Raw genomic sequence first — 23,232 nt, 5'->3', positions numbered from 1 at the left:
CTTTCCTTTGATTCTTGCTGCCACTCTTCTGTCACACAACACTCCTGACACCTTTCTCCACCCACTCCAACCCGCCTGCACTCGCCTCTTCACCTCTTTCCTACACTCCCCATCACACTGGACTGTTGACCCCAAATACTTAAACTCCTGCACCTTCTTGACCTCAGCCCCCTGTAACCTCACTGTTCCACTTCCCTCCCTCTCGTTCATACACATGTATTCCGTCTTACCACAACTGACTTTCATTCCTCTTCTTTCCAGAGCAGACCTCCACCTTTCCAGGTGTTCCTCCACCTGCTCTCTGCTCTCACTACAGATGACAATGTCATCCGCAAAAATCATTGTCCACTGAGATTCCTGATGTCTGACCTCATCTGTCAGACCAGGACCAGGGAAAGGGAAAGACAAAACAAACATGTAATACTTCTAAAGAAGGCCCTGGTGTGGTACCTGAAGGACTGTGTGTCACTGTGTGTTCTGCTGCTTCCTGCTTGATCACATCCTGTTTGGTATAGTCAGCAGGTCCAGCATGAGCTTCTAGAAGAGTCCTGTCTGCAGATGGACAGGCTCCCTGCTGTAAGAAAGCCAGAGAAAGAAAGAGGCTAATGATTAAGGTAGGTCAGACCACTGTGCATGCAGTGTTTATATCCAAAAAGGAGCAGATATGTGCAATCAATACACTTTGTGTATGGTTGCACTTTTTAGCCATAAAAATGTACTTTTAGAGGTTTACAAATGGCTTACTCCAAGTAAGAATATACTGGAATAGGGTGCACGTACAAGCAGATATCTGGAGAATTTCAGGCATGTAAACACAAAATAAACTGACCAAAATTTACTTGTTCTTCCCATAACCATCACACAGAAAGAAATCAATGCCTTCCTGTTTATTTCTATTAGGAATTTCTGTGTAGCAGAACAAACTGCGTGAACTGAGTGATATTTTAGTCTGGTAACACCTAAAAGCAAGACAGCTCCTTGTAATGTGTGTAAAGCCAGCGTGCCGAGGGGTGGAAGTATAGCTGCGTTGTACAATACAACCAATTTAATCAAGCACCTGCAGAGGTTTCATGTGAAAGAGTATCAGTATTGTGTCGAGATCTGTTCTCTGTCGAGATGGGATTCCCCTAACCTGAACGCTACCCTTATCCTAGTCACAGTCACAGAGGGGGCGCTACTAGAAACACAGTTTTAACAGGGGAAAACACACACCCTGACAGGGAAACAGATTTCAGCACAAGACCAGGAGTTCATGCTAGCCAGCTGACAAGAAGACACCACCAGGCAGCAGACTCTTGCTGATGCTTTCCAGAAACGTGATAAACTTCCAGCAGACAACCGAAAGACTAAAGAGAACACAAAGACGTTGCTTGACTTCATTATACTAGATGACCAACCACTATCTGTCGTGGAAAATGTTGGATTTCACAGCCTGTTGGAGCACTTAGAGCCCAGGTATAATCTGCCATCCAGCAAACACATTTCAGAGACTGCTATACCCGAAGTATACAACCGAGTGTCATCACAGTTAGCAGCGTAGTTAAGAGATGTTAAAGCCATGAGCTTAACAACTGATATTTGGACCTCAGATGTGAGCAGCATCGCAGGTGATCCCCTCTGCTACTTTACTGGACCCTTGATAACAAATACAAGTGAGACAGATTTTTTTTATTCATAATAAATTATTAATGCCCTAATTTTGGCTACATTTTAAATAGTAACTGTAAAATTTTGCAAAACCAAAGCTACATGTTTATTTCTAGCCCAAAAGTAGAGATTTGTAAATGTGTAATAATTTGGAAAAGTGTGTGTGCCGTTGGCCTCTGGCCATCTAGCAGTTGCACTTATCCATCATTAGTCATATTTTGTATATTAGTATTGATTGTTTTATTGCAATGAAAGAGCTCTTTTATCGGAATTGGATTGGAACTGAAAAAATGTGGATTGGCCCATCACTGAGGTCAAATACAAGGCATTTGCTAAAGGAAAACAGAGTATGTGATATTTATAATCCAGTGTATGCTGCTGTTGCTTTCTTTCAACTCTGGAAGTCCAGCAGCCAAATCCATCATTTCATTAATAATTTACAAATAGCACAAGCAGTTTGGTTTGCTTGAAGAGCCAAAACCAAACAGGAGAGAGAAGCTTGGTTACTGCACATATTTTCTGGCAAATTTCTGTCATGTGGGAACTGGAGCGAGGGTTGAACCTTCATGTTAAATACTCTGATGATTTGCCAGCTCAGGGATGAGTAAGATTTCCAGAAGTCTTTTGCTCTTTGGCAAGAGCACAGTTGGCAACATTTCTTGGTAAAGGATTTGACTCACAGCTAACCAGAGGGAGCAGCACTAAAATCAACCGCAAGTCGAAGTTTAACGGCTCGGCCAACCAAAAACTTGTTCTTCTGTGCAGTTACTGTTCCCCACCGTGCTGCTATTCTTCAGCAGCGCTGCTGCTTGTGGTAAATATAAAATAAAATATCACATCTGTTAAATGTGTACGAGCATCTTGTGTTATGTACCCATAAAATCCACTACTCTATCCTGGCAGTGTTGTTGATTTCACATGTAAGAAGGACTTTTATAATGATTATATACCTCTTTATTTACCTTGGATCTCCCCTCCTTGTCCGTCTTCTTCTTTCCTAATACAACACAGAAACAAAGGAACATTTTAAAAATGCTACAATAAATATTATTTAAGTAAATTTGAACCTATAATTACACACTTTCAGAGGAGTGAGGGAGCAGCAAGTGGAGGAGGTGCGGCCTTGTGGCTACATAGTGTGTGACATGGAAGGTCAGGGCACACAAGGGAGACTGACCCCTGCTCAGTGTAGCATGGACAGAGTCTTGGATCTGGTAGTCTGAGTTAACCAGCTGTAAAATGTTACTGGTGGACTCTCCTCATCACTGCTGGAAAGGCAGATAGTTGGGTGGAGCCCTGACAGTCACAACAAGCATGTTTATGTGTTGTAGCTGAACCAACAGCTCTACTACAAGTCAGTCCAGTATGTATCTGTGAGAGAGTGTCATCCATAGACCTAGCACTGCTATTTATTGTGGTTAAGCTCTGAATAAAGCAGTTACCTGTGGGCGTCCAGTGTGATAACTGCTACTGCAGAATACGAGTAGCTCATATTCAACCTTTCAACACACAGCTTTTGGCCTTTATGAGGCTTGTACCTTCACCTGCAGCTCTGTGCAAGAGGCAAAACCACAGACTACAGTAAATCAGGCCTCTGCTCCTTATACTGCAGAAGCAGCTATTACAGACATAGCAGTCCATGTACAAAGTAGACGTCAGAGCCTTGACCGTTACATCTCAGCCACAGTCTTAGGCCGAACCAAAAGTCCAATCAGACATAGGAAAGTCACATTCGGCTGTTCCCGTTTTAGGGGTTGCCACAGCGAATCGTTACACTGACGACTCGCATGTTGACATTTGGCACGTGTTTTACGCTGGATGCCCTTCCTGACGCAACCCTGATTCGAACCCAGGCCACAGCGGCGAGAGCGCTGCGCCTTAACCACTAGCCTACCAGGGACGGCGGAAAAGTCCAAACAGACTAACTAACTGAATGAATTCTGTTGGAATAATCACCTATATCAACAAAGTACAACAAGGGTCTATTTGATTATGTGTACAGCACAACAAGAATTTGGGGTGTAGTTACTCTTTACCAAAACTCATGATCAGCAGCATCACCCACCTTTCTTCAAGTTTCTCTCTGAGGAGGAGAGCATCTTATAAACCCTAAAGGCGTTAGTTCCCTTTTTGATGCTTTTATCCTTCACCTCTTCGATGTCTGGCAGACTGTTCATGGCACAGCGGAAATTAGCCTTCCATGTCTTTGGATCCGGACGATCTATACCTGGCTGGTATTTACCTAAACACGAAAAAAAACAAACAAACAATAAAAACCAAAATTAGACCGATTACACCCACTTCTACACACCAGAAGTGTAGCACTGAAAAAAGTAGCATTTTCTATTGACAAGGTTTGTATTAAAACATGAATTTGAGTCAGAGGCATGTTACCATTTATTTTTTTGAATCTGGTAAATGGTTTTATAAGAGATTTTCTATTTAAGTGCTTTAGACTATTTCCCATTTACACACACAAAACCTCTCTCATTCACACACACCAGTGATATCACCTTGAGCAGGGTTCAGTGTCTTGCCCAAGAACACACCTACCATGGTACCAAACAGACTAACTAACTGAATGAATTCTGTTGGAATAATCACCTATATCAACAAAGTACAACAAGGGTCTATTTGATTATGTGTACAGCACAACAAGAATTTGGGGTGTAGTTACTCTTTACCAAAACTCATGATCAGCAGCATCACCCACCTTTCTTCAAGTTTCTCTCTGAGGAGGAGAGCATCTTATAAACCCTAAAGGCGTTAGTTCCCTTTTTGATGCTTTTATCCTTCACCTCTTCGATGTCTGGCAGACTGTTCATGGCACAGCGGAAATTAGCCTTCCATGTCTTTGGATCCGGACGATCTATACCTGGCTGGTATTTACCTAAACACGAAAAAAAAACCCAAACAATAAAAACAAAAACAAAAACACAGAGGACTAACAATGTGGTAATTTATTATTCTAGATGGTCAAACTTAGAAACTAAGGACAGCATTGCTTTCTGAAGTTAGTTGTGAATCTGTCTGCCTCTGTTTATGGTACAGCTTGTGTACAGGTACAAATATTTATTAAATTATCATTTTCATCATACATCATTTAACTAGCACTTGCTTCAAATTCTTCAAAGGATTAAACTGCAAAAATTAGACCGATTACACCCACTTCTACACACCAGAAGTGTAGCACTGAAAAAAGTAGCATTTTCTATTGACAAGGTTTGTATTAAAATATGAATTCGAGTCAGAGGCATGTTACCATTTATTTTTTTGAATCTGGTAAATGGTTTTATAAGAGATTTTCTATTTAAGTGCTTTAGACTATTTCCCATTTACACACACAAAACCTCTCTCATTCACACACACCAGTGATATCACCTTGAGCAGGGTTCAGTGTCTTGCCCAAGAACACACAGACAGACATACATATACATATATTGGTATTGCTACTGTTGGTTAAAGATGCATTGGCTGTTTTTTTTCTTTCTAGTTAATTTAGGGCAGTGAAAAAAAAGTAGTAAACACAACACTCACATATTGGTAAATGGACTTACACTTGTATAGCACTTTTTTTATGAACACACACACACACACACACACACACAGAGGTGATATCACCGGAAATAACTTGGTGTTCAGTGTCTTGCTCAAGGAAACTTTCACATGGCCTGGAGAAGCTGGGGATTGAACCACCAACCCTATGTTTGGGGATAGCCCGCTCTTCGTCCTGAGCCTCAGCCACCCCTGTACAGTATCACATCACTTTTTATAAACCTGGGAACATCCTTCTGGCAAAACAATTTTTCATACAAACTCCATTTCTCTCACATGATAAGGAGTTGTGGGACTTCCTGCTCCTAGAGAATCACTGTATGTTTCTTACAAAGTCACCTTAAAGAAAGCTTCTCATGGCCAAACTCGAGACAGTCCTACAACCTGATAATACAACCTTTGATTTGAGACAGAGAACTGGTGTGGTGTCTTGCAGACTTAAAAATGAAAGCCACTGTAAAGGAGAACCAGCGGGTATGTACTAAAGTTAAATCTGTGTATTACCGGTATGTATGGCCCATCTCATGAAGAGCGGAGCATCCTTCTCCAGGTCCCAGCCATGACGTGCAGCATGCATCCACGGGATCTGGAAGATTCTCTTTTCCTATAAACATTTTCATTTTGTCAGCTCCAGAAATTATTACACTGTTTCCTTTTGTGTCTGCATGTGTGCACCCTTACTTTGTTAACCCATTTGAGTCCTGGTATTTGACAGGAGTTGATTTGTTCCTCAAGCCACGGCCGCATCCTCATCCTCTCTACTGGCATTGTGGCCTACGAAGACAGGAAGTAGTGACAGAGAGTGACGTATGTATGAGGGCAATAAGGCTTATATCAAACAACTGAAATTGTTTATTTGTTCTTCCCACAGAGTACATTATTGCAAAACAAATGAAGGTGTTGAATCCATTTCACTGCTTAATCTGTGCTATAAAGACTGTTTCTTTAAAATCTGTTATCAAATAAAATACTTCAGGGAAAAGAGAAGAGAGAGACAACTGAAAGAAATAAGACAAGATAAAGAATACAGCATGTTTATTTAAAATGGCGAGAGCAAACTTTACCCACCCCGCCCGCTTGATTTAAGAGCAGGGTTATAATTCCTGCAGTCTGATGTGATCAAAGTCCAGTGGGCCAGACCACTCCCTGTGCACGGTACAGTGCGCCAACACACGGACGTGAGGGTGGGCTTCCAAACAAGTCAAACAGGGTGACAGGGCACAGCAAAATATTCATCCTTTTTATGAGCCAGAGTTGCAACGTCCAGCTGCATCTGGCTTGGTAAAACACTGCACACACAGAGGCTGACTGCAGTAGGTGTCACATGCTCTACGAAACTATGGCCAGATCAGCATTAAACAAATCATGTTTTTATGCCATTAACTCCGCTTAAACTAGTTGCAGACCAACACTGTCAGCTTTTATACTGTTTTTTTGTTCCTGACTGCACAGTGGGGGGACATTCAGTATCTGTGGTTTACAAAAAAGCAGTAAACTGCACCAGCAGTGTTAACCATGCTGAAAAAAGTTGTGATATGCTTTTTACTGCAGAAAATTAGTAAAAGAAAGTGTTACATGTGCACAGTAGTCAAAGCCTGCTATCACTACTCACAAACTCTAATGGTACACTTGTGACTTACAACTGATATTGAGCCTAAGTTTATGTAATATTTTCCACATGACTTTTGCCCTGCTTACTGACAACCCAAAGACAGGCTATATATTTAATTTCTTAAATGTCCACAAACACGTTTCTAAGTTGCAAAACAGAATAAGTCATCCAGTTCAAATTAAATACTATTTAAGTCACAGTACTCTTTTACAAATTGTTACGTGCATGCACAAAGCCCCGAAGCACGAATTTACACGCCTGTCCATTTCTATATTCATAACGAAATACAGTATTGGAATATAATAACAAAACCGTCCTTTTGACACTAGGCCACTTGCTATCAAACAGTAACTAAAGCCAAGTTATAGTATCACTGCCCGACTTTTATTCGAGTTTTTAAAGTTTGATTTAGTAATGGGGGATACGTCCAAAGTCAACGGCGGTCTGTCGGTCTTAGTGTGTGCCAGCGTGCTAACCCCAAAACAACCGAGCCAAAAGTGAAAATAAATGCCGTTACACTGCCAACAAACAGAAAGAAAATGCAGCCCTACTTTCACTTATACGGAGACCTTAAGATCTGTCATGTCGTCCTGCAGGAAGTCTGTGTGCTAAGCGCAAGTCAACAGCGTTAATACGCGGAAATAACATGTTACCTGTTCGGTTTGGACGGCCTGTAGCTTCACTGCCCTGCTGTCGGGGGAACAACCGCAGCCGAAGTTAGACAAGTTGATTTATTTGTGATTTTAAATTAAAAAAAGAAAGTGTGGTCGACTTTTTATTTCTGTTTCTGTATCCAGACCGAAAGCAAAACAACGGCTAGTCAGGGAAGTGATCGCTCGAGCTGGAAATCCCCCTCCTGTTCTCGCGCTGGGTGGATCTCTAGCAACGTCGTGGAACAACGTTGACCGCGTGCACGTCCCCACGAGGGGGGAGGAGGGCAGACGCGAGGAGGACTAATTAATTAGCTTTTTATTTGCTTTTGCTATTATTTCTTGGTAGGCAACCGGTCAACACAAGCATGATTTATTTAGTTGGTTATTTAGCAGCAGGGACAGTGCACATTAGCAAACATAAATGCGCCAACGTTAGCAAAATACAGATTGTTATTTGCGGTTCATGAACATATAATTAAAATTACACTAACTACTGTAGGCTTCTCGTATAGGTCTATGGCTTAGACGATACAGAATCCCATTTAAATACTTCTTTATTACTTTGGTTCTATTTAAATTCATATTTTTCTACTCGAGTGCCCTTAAATTTTCTATTGTTTTTTTTAGCAAATGACCCTGAAGAATGGATAACCCTTTTTACTTTTTCCTGGACGCTTGTCGAGCCTGTCCACAACACAGGTACTTAAGAAACGTAGTTGACATATTGTCCTTACAAAGCTAACATATCACGGCCAACTACTGCAAGTGCCATAGGCTAGGCTACCTAGTACTAAGACCATGAACTACCAAAGGAGCACATAGTGAAAATGAACGCCCAGTTTAGAATCGCTTTCTGCAAAAACATAGACGATCTTTGAGCTAGATTTCATTTTCACTTCCTTAATATCCGCCTCCCCCTTTCAACCCTTTCTGCAAGGCTGCTGCTGGAAACGAAACTAGAAACTTTAGTGTGTGCATGTGGCACCTGCAGTAAATTGGAAAGAGCAGATTTTCACTTTATTTGACTATTTTAGAAGTGTGTTTGTTAATTTTAGATTAGACTATACAACAGAACTGCATTGCTGATGTGTACATGATTAAAGGTGAAACTGTATCTTAATAGTAATGATTTTGGTACTATATTAACATTGTTGCAGATGAATGATGCCTATGAGTTTGAAGTATTTTGGTGCTGTTAAAGCCAAATTTGTATTAGAATTGTGTTAGCTTCTGAAAATGTTTAAACAAGAGGGTTTATAGCTTTGCTAGTGAACTTCAAAATAAATACTCTGTTCTTGCTTGAGTAGCAACTACTCAAGACTTAAGATGCAGGCTGACTGAATTTAAAGATGAGGTTATGATAATAACAATTCCTGCCATTTCTGGTGGACCCCTACGTGGTCCTTTCTTTGTGAGTCATTCCATTAAAACTATACAGATTGGACCTTGGAATTTATTCTTTTTTATTATCATAACCCCATCACAGGACAATAGGTAAATTCAAAGTAATATGGCTAAAATGCTTTCTGTGGTCAAAGTTAACATCACACGTATCATTCAGCTAAATGAAAAATTCATCTTTTTATTCAACTCCGTTTTGACAATTTCATTGCTCCATGTTTTTTGAGGGATGGGGTGGGTATGCTATGCTTTACAGAGAAGGTTTGAAAGAAAAATGTACCAAAACATGTTCTAAAAGGAAATGCAGTTTCACCAGCATTTGAATGTGTTTTCTTCAAGCCCTTAAATGATGTCACCTAATGTAACAGTACAGTATTTTAGTGCAGAAATACACTGGTGTGATGGGGTGGAACATGAAACTCAGGCTTTTTTAACAATATGTATTTTTTAAAATGTATTAACACTTTTCCCATAAAGAGGACAGCATGTTACTAAAACAAAAAGTCTGATATTTATTCAATATTCATTGTGTCTTACCGTACAGGAATGTGAGAAATGATCATAACGGACATGAGGAAATTATTATAGCTTAACAGAAAACAGTCAAAAAAATAAAAAGGTCTAATGAGGTCAGGGTTATCACTTGCTGGCACAGGCACTGCAGCTGAGACTGGAGGGGTCTGATAAATTGACAAAGTTTCTAATTTAGCAGCAAGAGTGATGAGCTAAAACCAAAGGAAGATGTACAGACAGGGAGGAATTTAGAGAGGTAAAAGGACTGACCTGGTCTGATCTTTGCCATCAATAGTTAGATTTAGCTATAAGTTCTGTTGTAACTGAACCGCGTCTCTCTGAAGGACTGCTGATTCATTTCGGGCCCACAGAACTACACTGTTTCTCTGGCGCCCTCTAGTGGTTGAATGCTCGATTGCCGCTCTTAACCTACAAAACCATCCTCAAAAGTGTTAATCATTCATATACACAGGCTCAGTAACACTGACATCTTGATGTACAAGCTGTAAATAGTGTGTTGAAGACTAAAATAAATGACTATACACCTCTCATGTCTTCATCTTGGAATCTTAAAAACATTGGATTGAATATTACAAAATGCAGGATGTTTGTTGGTTTCTTCAAAGCATGACTCAGAAACTAATGAATGGATTTTAATTATTTGGAGAGGTAGCGTATGGTCCATGGAAACATCCATTACATTTTGGTGGTGATCCAGAGCATCATCCCAATCCATAATTTTTTTAATGGCCTCCCTGGAGGAGGAGGTTCACACTCTGAGTGCTGTTTAGTCTTTAAATAGTAACACATTAGCGACTCTTTATTGATAAATAAGGGCCTGACGTTTAGAGTACATTTTTAACCAGGGAAGCAGTCCTCCATGGACATGCATCAATGGCTCCCCTGTGGAGAGGGTCAGCAGTACAAAGTTCCTTGGTGTCCACATCACTGAGGATCTCTCCTGAACCCTGAACACTAAACATCTGGTCAAGAAAGCACAGCAGCTAATCCACATTCTTAAGGAAGGCTGAGGAGAGTGAGAATGCCCCGCTCAATCCTTACCACTTTCTACCATGGCAATGTTGAGAGCATCTTTACAAGTGATGTCACTTCCTGGTATGGTAGTTGCAGTTTGTAGACAAGAACGCAGCATATTGTGAGGATGGCAGAAAAGGTCACAGTGGTCTCACTCCCCTTAGTTGAAGACATTTATAAGGACAAGTGCAGGGAAAAGGTCCTCGGCAGTGTTGAAGACTCCTCACATCCCTCTCATGGACCGTTTGTCCTTATGCCATCGGGCTGGAGATACTGTTCTATAGGAGCGAGAACAACTAAAATGTGCAAGAGTTTCTACCCACAGGCCATATGAATGCTGAACATATAGCTCATCTATAGCATCGCAGAGCCTGCTGGATTCTGATTTTTTTAACCTCTATTAGGTATTGATGTGATTACTGGGGATTCCTTTAAATTAGTTTTAATAAAAAAGTGAGTTATATGCACTTTAAATTTTGGTTTTAGTTGGTTATGCACTCTGGTTTTAAGAAACTGGATTTCGCTCCCATGCATGTGCATGTTATGCAGATACAGCCTGTTGGAATGACTAATTAATTAAACTTGAAGGAACTCAGACTTTGTGGTAAAGTCCTGTGTAAAACCTTGAAAGACAGAGGCTGCAGAATGCGCTAGTCAGCAGGTATGGCTGAAAAGGAAAGATCTGATCTGCCTGTCGTGGGCCTGCCATGCATTGTGATTAAAAGACTGAAACACCTGATGACACCAAGGTGCACAACTCAAGCTGTGTACCCCACTAACCAATGTAATGTGCTCCAGTGCAGGCACCAGAACTCAGTACGGACAATGGCAAGTTTTTCCCACTGAAAATGAAAAACCTATGAAGATATGGGCTGATAATATCTAGTCTTAAGTACTCACTGCCCCGTTTTGTGCTCAAAATTTAGAAATACGATACCATAGACTATAAGATCTGTCATTTTACCTTTTTCCTCTCTAACAGGGGCCACAATGAGTTTTCATACTCAGTGTATTTTTATGTCAGGAGTGGAGGACTGCTGCCTTATATTTACCTGCCTACATAAACAGTAGAGACAAAACAAGTTATAATGTATACATAATGCACATAATACATATATAAAAACAAGAACTACCGAAGATCTTCAGTCACTTAAAAAGTTTAAATAATTCTCTGAATAGTACAGACATTTAGAGTATTTATTATTAATACTATGATTATTTTGTAGGTTTACAAGCAGGTATACTGATCATAAGAAACTGAACAGACAATGATGGGGGAAAAAAAAAAAAAAAGAGTAATTTTGAAGTTGTGGCCTGGTTAGAATATCAAAACCTTAATGGACAGTCAGTGATGGGTTTGCGCATTTACTGAATTTAAAGACTGACAAAAAAAGCTGACAAGTTGAGTATGTAGTAAACTAATTGTTCTTCCCACACTGTAAATATATAGTAAAAAACTAAACTAAACTAAAATTAAAGACTGATGTTGAAGTGTGTAATCACTGACAAGCTTACTGAAAATGCATCCCTTGAAATTGGTCCAACACGCCGATAGTGCATTTGGGTATCCTTGTAGTGACATTAAAATTAATATTATCCTGTTTGTACGATCAACACAATGCACCATAACACCCTGGCATGTGGCCAAAGGCAACAGACATCTGATATTGACAGCCACGACTTTAGACTCAGTTCTCCACAGTAGGTTGTTTGTTCTTTAAAAAAAAAAGCTACCTACTTAGGAAAGTAGAAGTCTTTGGTCAACATTGAGACAATACATGGGATCTGCTTCTTGCCACTAAATCCAGGTAGGTTGGAAGACGACTCAAAATCCAGCGCCACCTTGTGGTTGACTCGGGTCATGATCTGCATGAGCTCCAGCTCTCCCTTGTGACGCTGCAACATCTCACACAATGCCTGTATGAACCAGGAACCATTATAAGTGTTTCTCCATGAGTAGTAGCCTGCAAGACAAGTGACAGTGTTACCACATTGTGGTCGCTCATATTCCAGAGTATCAGGTTAATACAGATGTCAGCCAGTCATCTACAGTACATGTCATTTCATGAATATAGTGTAATGCAGTTGCTTGACAATAATATACTAACAGACAAAAGGTTTTCTCTGCTGGTGCCATTTACCTGGAGCAGTGGAATATGCATAGAGGAAGTCTGCCTCCACAGGAATCCTCTCTGATGTTTGCTCTTCTACACTGTCAGTCTCGATCCCACCATCCAGGTCTGAACCGCGGCACGCCTTAGGACAGGATGCTCAAGGTTATGTACAATAATAGTGATGGTGTTAACCCCAACAAAACCATTAATTGTAACTGAGGATATTTACATTTGATTGTCGTCACATACTATATGTTATAGAACGGCCAAATCTTTGGCATAAACAGTAGGGCATTACTATATAAATCAATAACAAGCGACTGGCACATTTCACTGGCAAGCATACGTGTGTGGGCACATGAGTATAATCAACTAACCTGTATGAAAAAGAGCTTTGGTTTCCCCACCAGGCTCCTGCAGCGGTCTCCTTTAAAGTATTTTGTCAGGTTTTCAAACTTTTCACAGCCGTCTGTGCCATATATCACCCCCTCATCTCCATGACTTAGCAACACACATGCAAATGATGCACTTCCACTGTGGTCCTCCTCGGATACTAGAGGCAGACACAAGCATAGATAGAAAACAGAGTCACTATCAGCGCAGATACCGTTTCCTCTCTCATTTTTGATGTTTGGTGGCAAAGTACTGATATTTTAGTATTACACAGTTGCAGTTCTCAGAGGACCAGAATCCAAATGTCTGGCATGAGCAGTTACTTCACATTTCCCAGAAACAAACATTAAATTCATGACAAATTTTTTTGAAATTAAAGAATCAGCCTACAGACTAATAATTTGGCAGGTGAGCAGTCAGTGTTGATGAACTGATCCTACATGATGGTATAAACTTTGAGTGCATGAACAACTGTAGTTTCCATTACCACTTGACAGAAGCTGATTTATCTTTTCCACAGTCAGGTCGTTCTCCACTTTGATCTTATAACCCAGATCAGTGAACGTCTTGATAGCAAAAGCGGCATCTACATCCGTCCCATTACGAGCGGTCATCCCTAGAAGCACACAAACAGCAGACCTTCAACATCATCACCTACAGCAAGTCCTCCAGTGCCGACTATTCACAGTGTTTATGTAACCGACATGGCGTGACTCCACTGACTCACTACATTTGGTAAACTTTTACAAGTACCAGCAGTACAAAAAGACATTTCTTTAAGTGGATCTCAGTGAGGGTAAAAAAATCCCCTTTGGGAAAATCTCATTTGATTTGTACATTGAATTTTTTGTTTGGCTCATGTCCCATCTGCTAACGTGGAGGGGAGAGGGTTTATGACCTATACTGTAATCGGAGGGGGAGGACACTTCGCTCCAGGCAGCTGTCATGTCCATCTTTATACACCAGAGCACTAACTGCTGAATGGGTGGATTACCTGTGCTACTGTGGAAGTTCTTATTGTTGATAATAACACACTTTCCAAGGCAGGGGTAGTCCATCTTGTAGCGGTAAGGGTCAGAACCTGCTGCTTTATTGTTGCTGGAGACAGACTGCATTTCCCCAGTAGTATTACCTACTGCATCTGACCTGGAAATTCACACACACACAAATACATGAACACTGTTTCAATGATATGAAACCTGAGAAACTTGTTTAGCACTGTCACACATAATTTTCAACATGCTTCGACAACTCAGTAGTAACCATACCTGTTTAATGACTGTCTGTGCCACCAGACTACACACATCTCAAAACTAGGTTGTTGAAGCAGTAGCAGTGACACGGTTAAAGTTCCAACAACAGAATCAAGCTGTCACTTGATGTGCCTTGTAGATAACTAGAGGATGATGAAAACTATTCTTTTGCTAAACAAATGAATCAAAGCAAATTAACATCAAAAAGTCAACCTAAAACAGACACAAAGGAAATGATGGTCATCAGTTCTTCAGTGTTGATATTTAAAACTTGGCCAGTCAGTGCAAGATGCATACATAATCCTACTTAAACCCATTACATCTGTAATGCAGAAACATCTATGTGGGAGTTTATAATATAAAGGAGACCGACTTTGACTCTGGGTGTGACAAACTACACCATTCATGCTGTTGCATGGGGTCCAGTGAGCTCATGTGATGCCCTGCATAGCTCTGCAGCTGATGTCTAACAGGCCAGGTGAAAGCACCTGTGTACTCAGGTGTTCAGGAACTTTAAACTGAATGGCTGCTCCCTGTATGAGAATAATTAGCCTACTAGTCACTGGAGAGTATAGGTTTAGGTAAATTATATAGGGGTCGTAAGATAGTTACTGACACATAGTAATTACCTCTTTCCCGACCATTTTAAGGCATCCACAGTGTCCCCACCACTCTGCTTGCCACCACTACCGTGAACCCCAGCCATGTTCCTACAGACATGAATAGAAAAGATGGTGATTCAGAAATCAAACAGTGCTGCCCACAAGAGACAGATAAGAAAATTAAATACAAGGAAAAGAAAGAGGAGGACTCTGTCAGCACTCCCCAGATGCAATGAACTCTCCCACCACACACACACGCACACACACACACTCCTCTGGTTGTTCCTAAAAACATAAAATGTCTGCACATACTGTAATAATCCCATCAACATAAAACTAAAACTGTACCAAACTCAAATCATAACCTTTGTCTTATTGTTTTGTGTTATGGTCTGCTTATTTTGTTAAACCAATATATAATTTGTCAGCTTTTTGTTCCATTGCACTAATGAAGGATAAAAAGTTTCTTGCAACTTTACCCCCCAAACACTTTTTGTTTTTTACTAAAACACTCAGGTAGAACACTTTTAAACAGTGTGTCATGTGGTCTGGACACAGTATAAAAAGCAATGTTGAGTATTTATTAAAAAATGTATGAATGATGTATTGGCCAAGCTCTGATGTGCTGGACCAATCGTGTCATGGAGACATTTTCTAAATTACCTCAAATCTACTTTGCCCTTTCTGTTCTGCAAGTTCTTGTTACTTAGTGGCTGATATACACACCAATTAATTTCTCTAATGACAACACTACAACTTTTTTCTATGGCATAAACAGGTTATAAAAGAAAATGCCTGCAGTACTTGTATATACTAGATGATAGTTTGGTAATGTTTTATGTGAAAAACTAAGATCAGAGCAGCAAACCAACAACAAATCAGTGTGTTCTTTGTTAATGGTGATCTTTGTTCTGAGTGAGGTGGCCCATCTTTGCCATAAAACCCTGTTATTATTACTGCTCAGCAGTCACAAAATAAATTTTCTCTATCAACAGGATTCCTCCTAGAGATGGAATATTTCTTTAGTAGAACGATAGTAGTTCCACTGAAACATAGGTCTGTGGTTTATCTCAAACAACCAGTACATGGTTCCTGTCATCCTCTATTTCATTTACCCCAAAAGAAGTGAGGTGGCAGCAGGCTTGTTTTTGTTTTGTTATGGATGGTTAGTTTGGATGAACTAGCCCCTTAAATGCAGTGTCATTCTAAAATTAAGTCAAATGATCAAAAATAGTTGTGATTACTTTGTTGACAACAGAAACTATGACTCATGATGTGGCATATTTATGGGACTTTTATAATCAGCCTGCTGTAAATACAGTTCAATACGGTTCTTTATACTCTTTATAGCTACTTTAAAGGGAACTTGGCAAAACCAGTAGGCTATATACATCACACAAAATGAAACCTCCGTAGCTTATACTGACCACAAAACCTTAAGTTCTTTTTGGAGGTTATTCGTCTTTCTTACCATGGTAAAGACAGACTGACTGTAGGTTATAGACGGTGGCTGTATTAAGAAGGCTCATTCTTATATTCATAGTAGTAGCCCGTTACAGTCATGGCCAAAAATATTGGCACCCCTGAATTTCTGTCAGATAACACACTGCTTCTCCCAGAAAATGTTGCAATCACAAATTCCTTGGTGTTCTCAAGTTTATGTTTGCATTGGAACAACACAAAAATGCAGGGGCAAAAAAGCTAAATCGGATGTATTCGACACAAAACTCCAAAAAGGGACTGGATGGAATTACTGACATCAGCTTAATATTTTGTAGCATACCCTTTGGACAGAATAACTGAAGGCCTCATTTCGTTTCTGAAAATAGTAGAATGATGTGCTTGACCTAAAAGCTCTACTTTAGTCTCATCTGTCCACAGGACATTCTGCCAGAAGGGCCGTGGCTTCCTCAGGTAGGGTTTGGCAAACCCCAATCTGGCTTTCTTCTGTTTCTTTGTCAGCAGTGGGGTCCCCCTGAGTCTCCTATCATATTGTCACTTATCATTCAGATGGTGATGGATAGTGTGAGCTGACACTGTTGCACCCTGTGCCTGCAGGTCAGCTTGAATCTGTTTGTAAGTTGATCGGGGTTCTTTATCAACCATTGTTCTTTTTCATCCACATCCAGGGAGATTAGCTACAGGGCCATGACCTGTAAATGTCTTGACAAAGTTGTGGACACAGGAACAGCCAGATCTCTGGAGATGGACTTGGAGCCTGTAGATTGTCCAGGCTTTTCCACTATTGTGGTTCTCAGATCCTCAGACAATTCTTTGCTCTTCTGCATGCTCAGTGTGGTCCACACCACACAAAGGCTGAGTCAACTTTTCTCCATTTTAACTGGCTGCAAGTGTGATTTCTATATTGCCAGCACCTGTTGGTTGATATTTCTGATGACTTCTGAAAAGGTGTCAGTAATTCTATCCAGCCCCTTTTTGGGGTTCTGTGTGGAATTGATCAGATTAGGCTTTTTTTGTGTTGTTCTAAAGCAAACTAAAGAAATAAACTTGAGAACACCAAAGACTTTGTGATTGCAACAATTTTCTGGGAGAAGTGGTGTGTTATCTGGCAGAAATACAGGGGTGCAAATACTGCTGGCCATGACTGTACATCATACTAGGCTATGTCATGTCATAGGTCTTCAGTGCATTTCTTATAAAACAGTGGTTTAGAGAGCAGGTAGCTCTGACAAAATGGTTAATTATTTACAGTTCCTGAACAATCAAGGTAAGCTGGCTGTCGTTTGTGTGAAAACGAAAATGATTCTGTCCAGTCCTGAACAGACATGAGTCAGTGTTTATGGCTGCCGGCGCTAACACGTCGTTAGGCTACACGGCCCATTAACCCATGAAGTTACGGACATTCACCCGTTTGACGCTGCTGTTCCATATGCAACACATCAAGGTGTAACATTAACAGATAACGTTAATCTTGTCTGTGGAAGAGGAGACATTACTTTAAAGCTTGACACAGCTACAAAAAGTTAGCCGTTGTCAACAGGAAAGTACAATCGTTAGTGACACGCAGTCCCTGGCTAAAGTGACCTGCCACTACGAGCTGGCACCCGAATATGTATAAAAGCTGTCAGAGATACTTTGGCCTGCTTTAAGCTTTAAACACCGACTGAACCTTAAACCTTTGCCTACCGCACCAAAAGGCGACCAGGAGGCGCCTTGAGCAAATACGGAGTTTTACCAGTCCCGCATTACTAAGCCACGGAAAAGCTCACGCTCCGCTCAACTCAACTCATAGGTGTAAATAACAAGTCTAATTAAAATATATGTGTACATATGTGTTAAATACGATATTCGTACTACCTTTCGTCTTGACGCAACCACAGAAACTGGTATTAGCACGCTCCCCTCCACAAGAGGTTCTCCTTACAAGGAAACTTCTCGTAGTTTAAAGCAGGCACGTAACTTTCAATCAAGACAGCTCAAAGTGTGGGCGGGGCAAACGTAGCGAACACCCTAAGGTCTGTTCACCTGGGCCACAAAGGAGAAGATGATTGGCTTAGAAAAGTGTCCGCTAACGCCACCAGCGCGTTAGTGCAGGTTGAGGAATTTAGATTGGAAAAAAATACAGCTGACAATCTGTAAAGCTAAATTACTTTATTTTACATAACGTACACAGGAAAGTCAACATTAGTATGGGCAACTTTAAGTCTTTTTTTTCTTGACAGCAAGCATGTTACATTATCTCAGAGAGGAATTTCCTTTTTATTGCCAAGAAAAGAGAAGTATTAATATGCATCCTCTTTGTACAGCTCAAAAACACAGATAAAACATCCTCTTATACTTACACTACTGTATTTATCTCAAAATAGCAGCCTTAGCATTCCTCATAAAACGTGACCTTTGAGGATCATTACTTTGTGTATGGCACTGAACATTATTTCTGAGTCCCATTCAGCATTTTTTCCAGTCTGTTATTGATTCCCCTCAGCTGATGCTCTACTGCCTGAATATGTTTTGTCTCCAGTAGCAGAGCCGGTAAGCTGGATGCTCCATACTGGATAGAAAAGGAAGGGAGAGGAAAGGAGGGAGTATGTTAACAGTGGCGGAAGAAGTACTCAGATCCTTTACTGAACTAAAAGTAGAAATAAAACAACTACATGTTCTGCATTCAAAGTGTTACTCAAGTACAAGTCCAAAAGTATTAGCATCAAAACATACTTAAAGTACTAAAGTACTCATTATGCAGAATGGCACATTTCACATTCCTGTACATCATATTTTTGTATCATAATTACTGATGCATTAGTGTGTACATCACATTTAATGTTGCAGCTGGTAAAGTGGGAGCTAGTTTTAATTAGCTTATATGCATTTAATTTGAATTACTGCTGGGTAGCTTGTGAATGTTCCACCACAGATCAATAAGGCCTTATAATTGTACTGTATTTTTTGTATTAGTCTGGTTATGAAAAGTAACTAAAGTTATAACAAATGTAGTGGAGTAAAAAGTACAATATTTGCCTTTAAAATGTAGTGAAGTCAAATTATGAAGTAACAAAATTAAAATGCTCAAGTAAAGATACTTCAAAATTGTACTTAAGTACTGTATTTGAGTAAATGTACTTAGTTACTTTCCACCACTGTATGGTGAGTGTTTCACTGACACTCTTAAAAAGCATCAGCTGTTCATTAAAGACAGCAGTAAAACTTTAAAAAAATGTTTTGTATGTCTGTATAAACATAAGATGTCTCTGTGATGACAGTATTCAGGACAGTTTTTCTAAAGTTACTATTCACATCAGTGTTGTATGTTTGTACCATCTCTTTCTCTTTGGGGTGTCTGTCTCGGTAGTCCAGATACTTTCTGTTGAGCTCTCTGATGTCACGGAGGAAGGCATGGCCTCGTCTGAGATCAGATAATCTGAGTTCAAGTTCAGTTTTCTCCTTTTGCAGCAACTGCACCTGCCTCTCTGCCCTGTTGGACCAAACACACATGAGACTACTTGGATGTAAACAACCTTCAGACCAAGTTTTACACTTACCTTTTAGAGAAAGCAAGTTAAAAAACATTGGCTTTTAGATCATCAAGACAGGTTTTGTGCTCATTATACACCAAGTTTAACAAAGTGCCCACTGCATCCTTTAAGATCCCTATTTGCCTCTGGAGATTCAACATGATCATAATAAACCCTCTGCAATTGTGCAATGATGATTTTAAGAACATGGTTGCCAGTAAACGTCCAGACATATGATTGAAAGTTTGAGGAATGTACTTTAATGACTAAAAAGGAGATTACTTTGATATTATAGACAATGAAACGTTACACTAATCAGTTTGTGCAAATGAAAACTGGTGTGATTGTGCCTCTGAACTGCTTCTCACCTCATCAGCTCATTCTTGGCATCAAACAGCCTCTGTCTTTTCCTGTTGATCAAAGAACCCACCTGACACAAACACACAACACAGTAAATTAGACTGCTATCAACACCACGCTATACCAAACAAAACGAAATCTACAGCCATGCAAGCAGTTCTGTGAGTTGAATGCCAATATCAACAAGCTGACCTGCTCAGAAAGACTATGCTAATGTACAATGCTAAGCATATTCATTGTCACATTTCAGCATGTTTATTAGCACTAAACACAAAGTATTTATTTGGTCACAAACCTAAGTATGAGACAAATAGTTTTGATGGCGTTAAATAAAATGTTAGAAGATCACCAATGTTATGACAAATCATTCAGATGGAGAAGTGTGTACCACATTTCATGGAAAGCCCTTGAGAATCACAGTAGCCAAGCCCATAATGGCACTAACCTAGTCAGGGGGTCACCAGTGTCAATAGAGTGTCGTAGTAGAGTCCCAAAGTCTGAAACTGAGTTAGCATTCCCTCACCCTGAAGTCAACGGGTTTTTTTTTTTTTTTGAACAGGTCTTTGGTTAGATGCTTGAAATACGGTCTGTGGTCAACACGGGCCAGTACATTTTCATGTTTTTTTCGATGACATTAAATATGTCAGTAAATGCCCCACTCATGATTTTTAATGCTTTTATGCATGTTAAAAAAGGCAGTTACTCACAAGTGGGTAAATGAGACTACAGAGGCTGTCTGGGATATTAAACATCACCACATCAAACACAACTAATCTACTCACTTGCCTGCTGTTACACCCTTGTGTTTGAACTCTGGCACTTGCAAACTATTCTGACTGACAGACACAGCCATGATCTCTACTTGATCAGGAAACGCTAAGAGGAAATGCAAGTTGGAAGCCATGATGGTGACGTTGAAGACCGTGGTGATGTTCATTTATAGCCTAACAATAGCTTTTTACTTCTGGTGATTGCATTTGGGGTTCAAAAAAATCATGAAAGTGGTGTTCACTTGTGAAGATTATCTTGCTGAAAAAAATGTGTCAAACTGTTGTTTGTCACAGACCTAATTTTCTGCAATAATCCAAAAACCAATGGTAAACTCCCACTGGCTTTTTGTAGAGGGAGCCCATGATGATGCTAACTTCTGGACTGGCCCACGGCACTCTATACAAAACATGAAAACAAAAAGGTTGGCATAGTTACCTTGGCATTTTCTCTTTTTAAAGCCATGAGCTCCTTGTAAGAAGACAACTGGAAGATAAAGAAATAAAAATCAACAAAAATATACAGGTATAAGATTAAAATTATGATATGAATCAGAACTACTACTTTATACCCCAGTGATGGGACACGAAATTGCTTATTTGCAACTTCCTAATAAAGTTCCATGTAAGTACTGTATGAGTATGGGGCAGTATAATTTATCTTTACTGGTGAATAAAAGAAATCTAAACACCTAAATATCAACCTGAAACTTCTTCATAACAACACAAAGTCCAGGTGCTCATTTACATCAACCCCTCAGTACTGCAACATGAACCAAACTTGTAAAGTCTGACCTTTTCCAAAAGTTGCTCTTTCACATTGTTGGAGAAAAAATCAATGGACTGTTTGACTGCTTCAGACTCCACAGACTCCCTGAGAACCAACACACAAATACACAAACAATGTAACCATCCATAACTAAAAACACTGTGTATACACATGAAGAAAAGGTGATATAGACACCCCCCCCCCAAAAAACGTGGGGATGTTTGTGAACAGTAACTGGTCATTTACTTATACTTGTCACAGAAATCAAGGAAGGTTTCCAGCACCACTTCTTCTTCTGTTACTCCCTGACGACTACGTGTCTTCCTCCTCTGTTTAGGAGTGGTTTCCTTTTCTGGTTCTGGAGATGCACTGCCTTCGGGGGAAAGAACTGGGTTTTTGTGGATCAAGTTTATTAAAAGCAGAAATAGTTGTTATAAATTAAACAAGATATAAAATGTTAAGTCGGAGGGGGTTTACAGGTGCTTGCAGGGAGACTTTTTTTTTTACCACTGGACATAACCAAGCTAACTAGCTGTTTCCGGACCTTATGTTAGCCTAATCATCTCCTAGCACCTTCATGCTTAACAAACAGATGCAAAAGGGGTTTCAAACTTCTTATCTAGATCTCAACAACACAGCAAATAACACCCAAAATGTCAAACAATTCTAATAAACAGGGATATTAAAACTTGAACTATACAGTGACATTTAAATCGACTACAGCATCAGGCCATAAGACCCTTTTCCTACAATGTTAGAAAATGTTGCTCCTCCCAACTGGCGATTCTCACTTCTGCTTATCAGTGGAACATGGAGTTCACCAAGTCTAGAGCAGCTGTCACAGAAATGAATGGATGATGTTAAAGGACAAGGCCAGTCATCTTCTATATTAACAGTATTTTCAACACTCCACATACAGAAACTAAAACCAACAATGAATTGCCTCTACTCAGTCACTCCAGTCTGTCAGTCCTAGATTAGCTTGTTTGTCCGTGCCACAGACCTCTGTTGTTAAATGTGATTAAAAACAACAAGGGTCTATCATACAGAAAAACAAGCTAATCCAGGACTAAAACTGACGGACATTAACCGTGAGTAGAGGCAATTCAATGTCTGTTAATCTCTTTATGGAGATTGCTGAAAATCCTATTGAATAGACATGAATATGAATAGACATTACTTCTCCCTAGCTTCTGCGCACAGCTAGCTAGCAGAGAACTCCATTCATCTGAGGCAGTGGAAAAAAATACAACTAGTATTATGGTTAACAAATGGGATTTAAAATATCCATCCATCCATTTTCCTCCGCTTATCCGGAACCGGGTCGCAGGGGCAGCAGTCTAAGCAAAAATGCCCAGACTTCGCTCTCCAGACACTTTCTCCAGCTCCTCCGGGGGAATGCCAAGGCATTCCCAGGCCAGTCAAGAGACATAGTCCCTCCAGCTTGTCCTGGGTCTTCCCCGGGGCCTCCTCCTGGTGGGACATGCCTAGAACACCTCCCTTGGAAGGCGCCCAGGAGGCATCCGAAACAGATACCTGAGCCACCTCAGCTGGCTCCTCTCGATGTGGAGGAGCAGCAGTTCTA

General features: G+C 40.2%; 3 protein-coding genes across 14 annotated transcripts in view; all 3 read right to left on the bottom strand.

Annotated features, from left to right (window-relative positions):
* Positions 1 to 10,296, bottom strand: part of irf2b (interferon regulatory factor 2b) — a 16,011-nt gene extending 5,715 nt beyond the window's left edge. Inside the window, exons 1-6 of one of the 7 annotated variants that reach the window (XM_020595421.1) lie at positions 9,652 to 10,296; positions 5,884 to 5,976; positions 5,707 to 5,806; positions 4,361 to 4,537; positions 2,598 to 2,644; positions 451 to 574 (exon numbers count right to left, since the gene is read on the bottom strand). In XM_020595421.1, the coding sequence (XP_020451077.1) occupies positions 451 to 574; positions 2,598 to 2,644; positions 4,361 to 4,537; positions 5,707 to 5,806; positions 5,884 to 5,970 (535 nt within the window). In that variant the 5' untranslated portion in view covers positions 5,971 to 5,976; positions 9,652 to 10,296. The other 6 variants (XM_020595422.1, XM_020595424.1, XM_020595418.1 and 3 more) reach the window with 6 other exon arrangements.
* A 1,303-nt stretch (positions 10,297 to 11,599) lies between these two features.
* casp3b (caspase 3, apoptosis-related cysteine peptidase b) lies at positions 11,600 to 18,215 on the bottom strand. 3 transcript variants are annotated; one of them, XM_020595426.1, is made up of 7 exons: positions 18,072 to 18,215; positions 14,806 to 14,886; positions 13,918 to 14,069; positions 13,411 to 13,539; positions 12,908 to 13,083; positions 12,558 to 12,672; positions 11,600 to 12,380 (listed from the first exon to the last, which is right to left on the bottom strand). In XM_020595426.1, the coding sequence occupies exons 2-7, from the start codon at positions 14,880 to 14,882 to the stop codon at positions 12,151 to 12,153; spliced, it is 879 nt and encodes a 292-aa protein (XP_020451082.1). In that variant the 5' UTR covers positions 14,883 to 14,886; positions 18,072 to 18,215; the 3' UTR covers positions 11,600 to 12,150. The 3 variants fall into 3 exon arrangements, with proteins under 3 accessions (XP_020451082.1, XP_020451081.1, XP_020451084.1); XM_020595425.1 differs by having other exon boundaries at positions 18,097 to 18,214; XM_020595428.1 differs by lacking the exon at positions 14,806 to 14,886 and having other exon boundaries at positions 18,097 to 18,215.
* A 160-nt stretch (positions 18,216 to 18,375) lies between these two features.
* The window catches only part of cenpu (centromere protein U), an 11,612-nt gene continuing 6,755 nt past the window's right edge, over positions 18,376 to 23,232 (bottom strand). For 3 of the 4 annotated variants that reach the window (XM_020595498.1, XM_020595501.1, XM_020595499.1), the window contains 6 exons: positions 21,894 to 22,035; positions 21,674 to 21,752; positions 21,318 to 21,365; positions 20,120 to 20,181; positions 19,555 to 19,711; positions 18,376 to 18,790 (listed from right to left, as the gene is read on the bottom strand). In XM_020595498.1, the coding sequence (XP_020451154.1) occupies positions 18,671 to 18,790; positions 19,555 to 19,711; positions 20,120 to 20,181; positions 21,318 to 21,365; positions 21,674 to 21,752; positions 21,894 to 22,035 (608 nt within the window). In that variant the 3' untranslated portion in view covers positions 18,376 to 18,670. The remainder of the gene's footprint in view (positions 18,791 to 19,554; positions 19,712 to 20,119; positions 20,182 to 21,317; positions 21,366 to 21,673; positions 21,753 to 21,893; positions 22,036 to 23,232) is intronic. The other variant, XM_020595500.1, reaches the window with a different exon arrangement.

This window comes from Monopterus albus, unplaced genomic scaffold, assembly GCF_001952655.1.
Source record: "Monopterus albus unplaced genomic scaffold, M_albus_1.0 scaffold27.1, whole genome shotgun sequence".
In the NCBI taxonomy this organism is placed as follows: Eukaryota; Metazoa; Chordata; class Actinopteri; order Synbranchiformes; family Synbranchidae; genus Monopterus; species Monopterus albus.
This window is presented reverse-complemented; position numbering and strand designations above follow the sequence as displayed.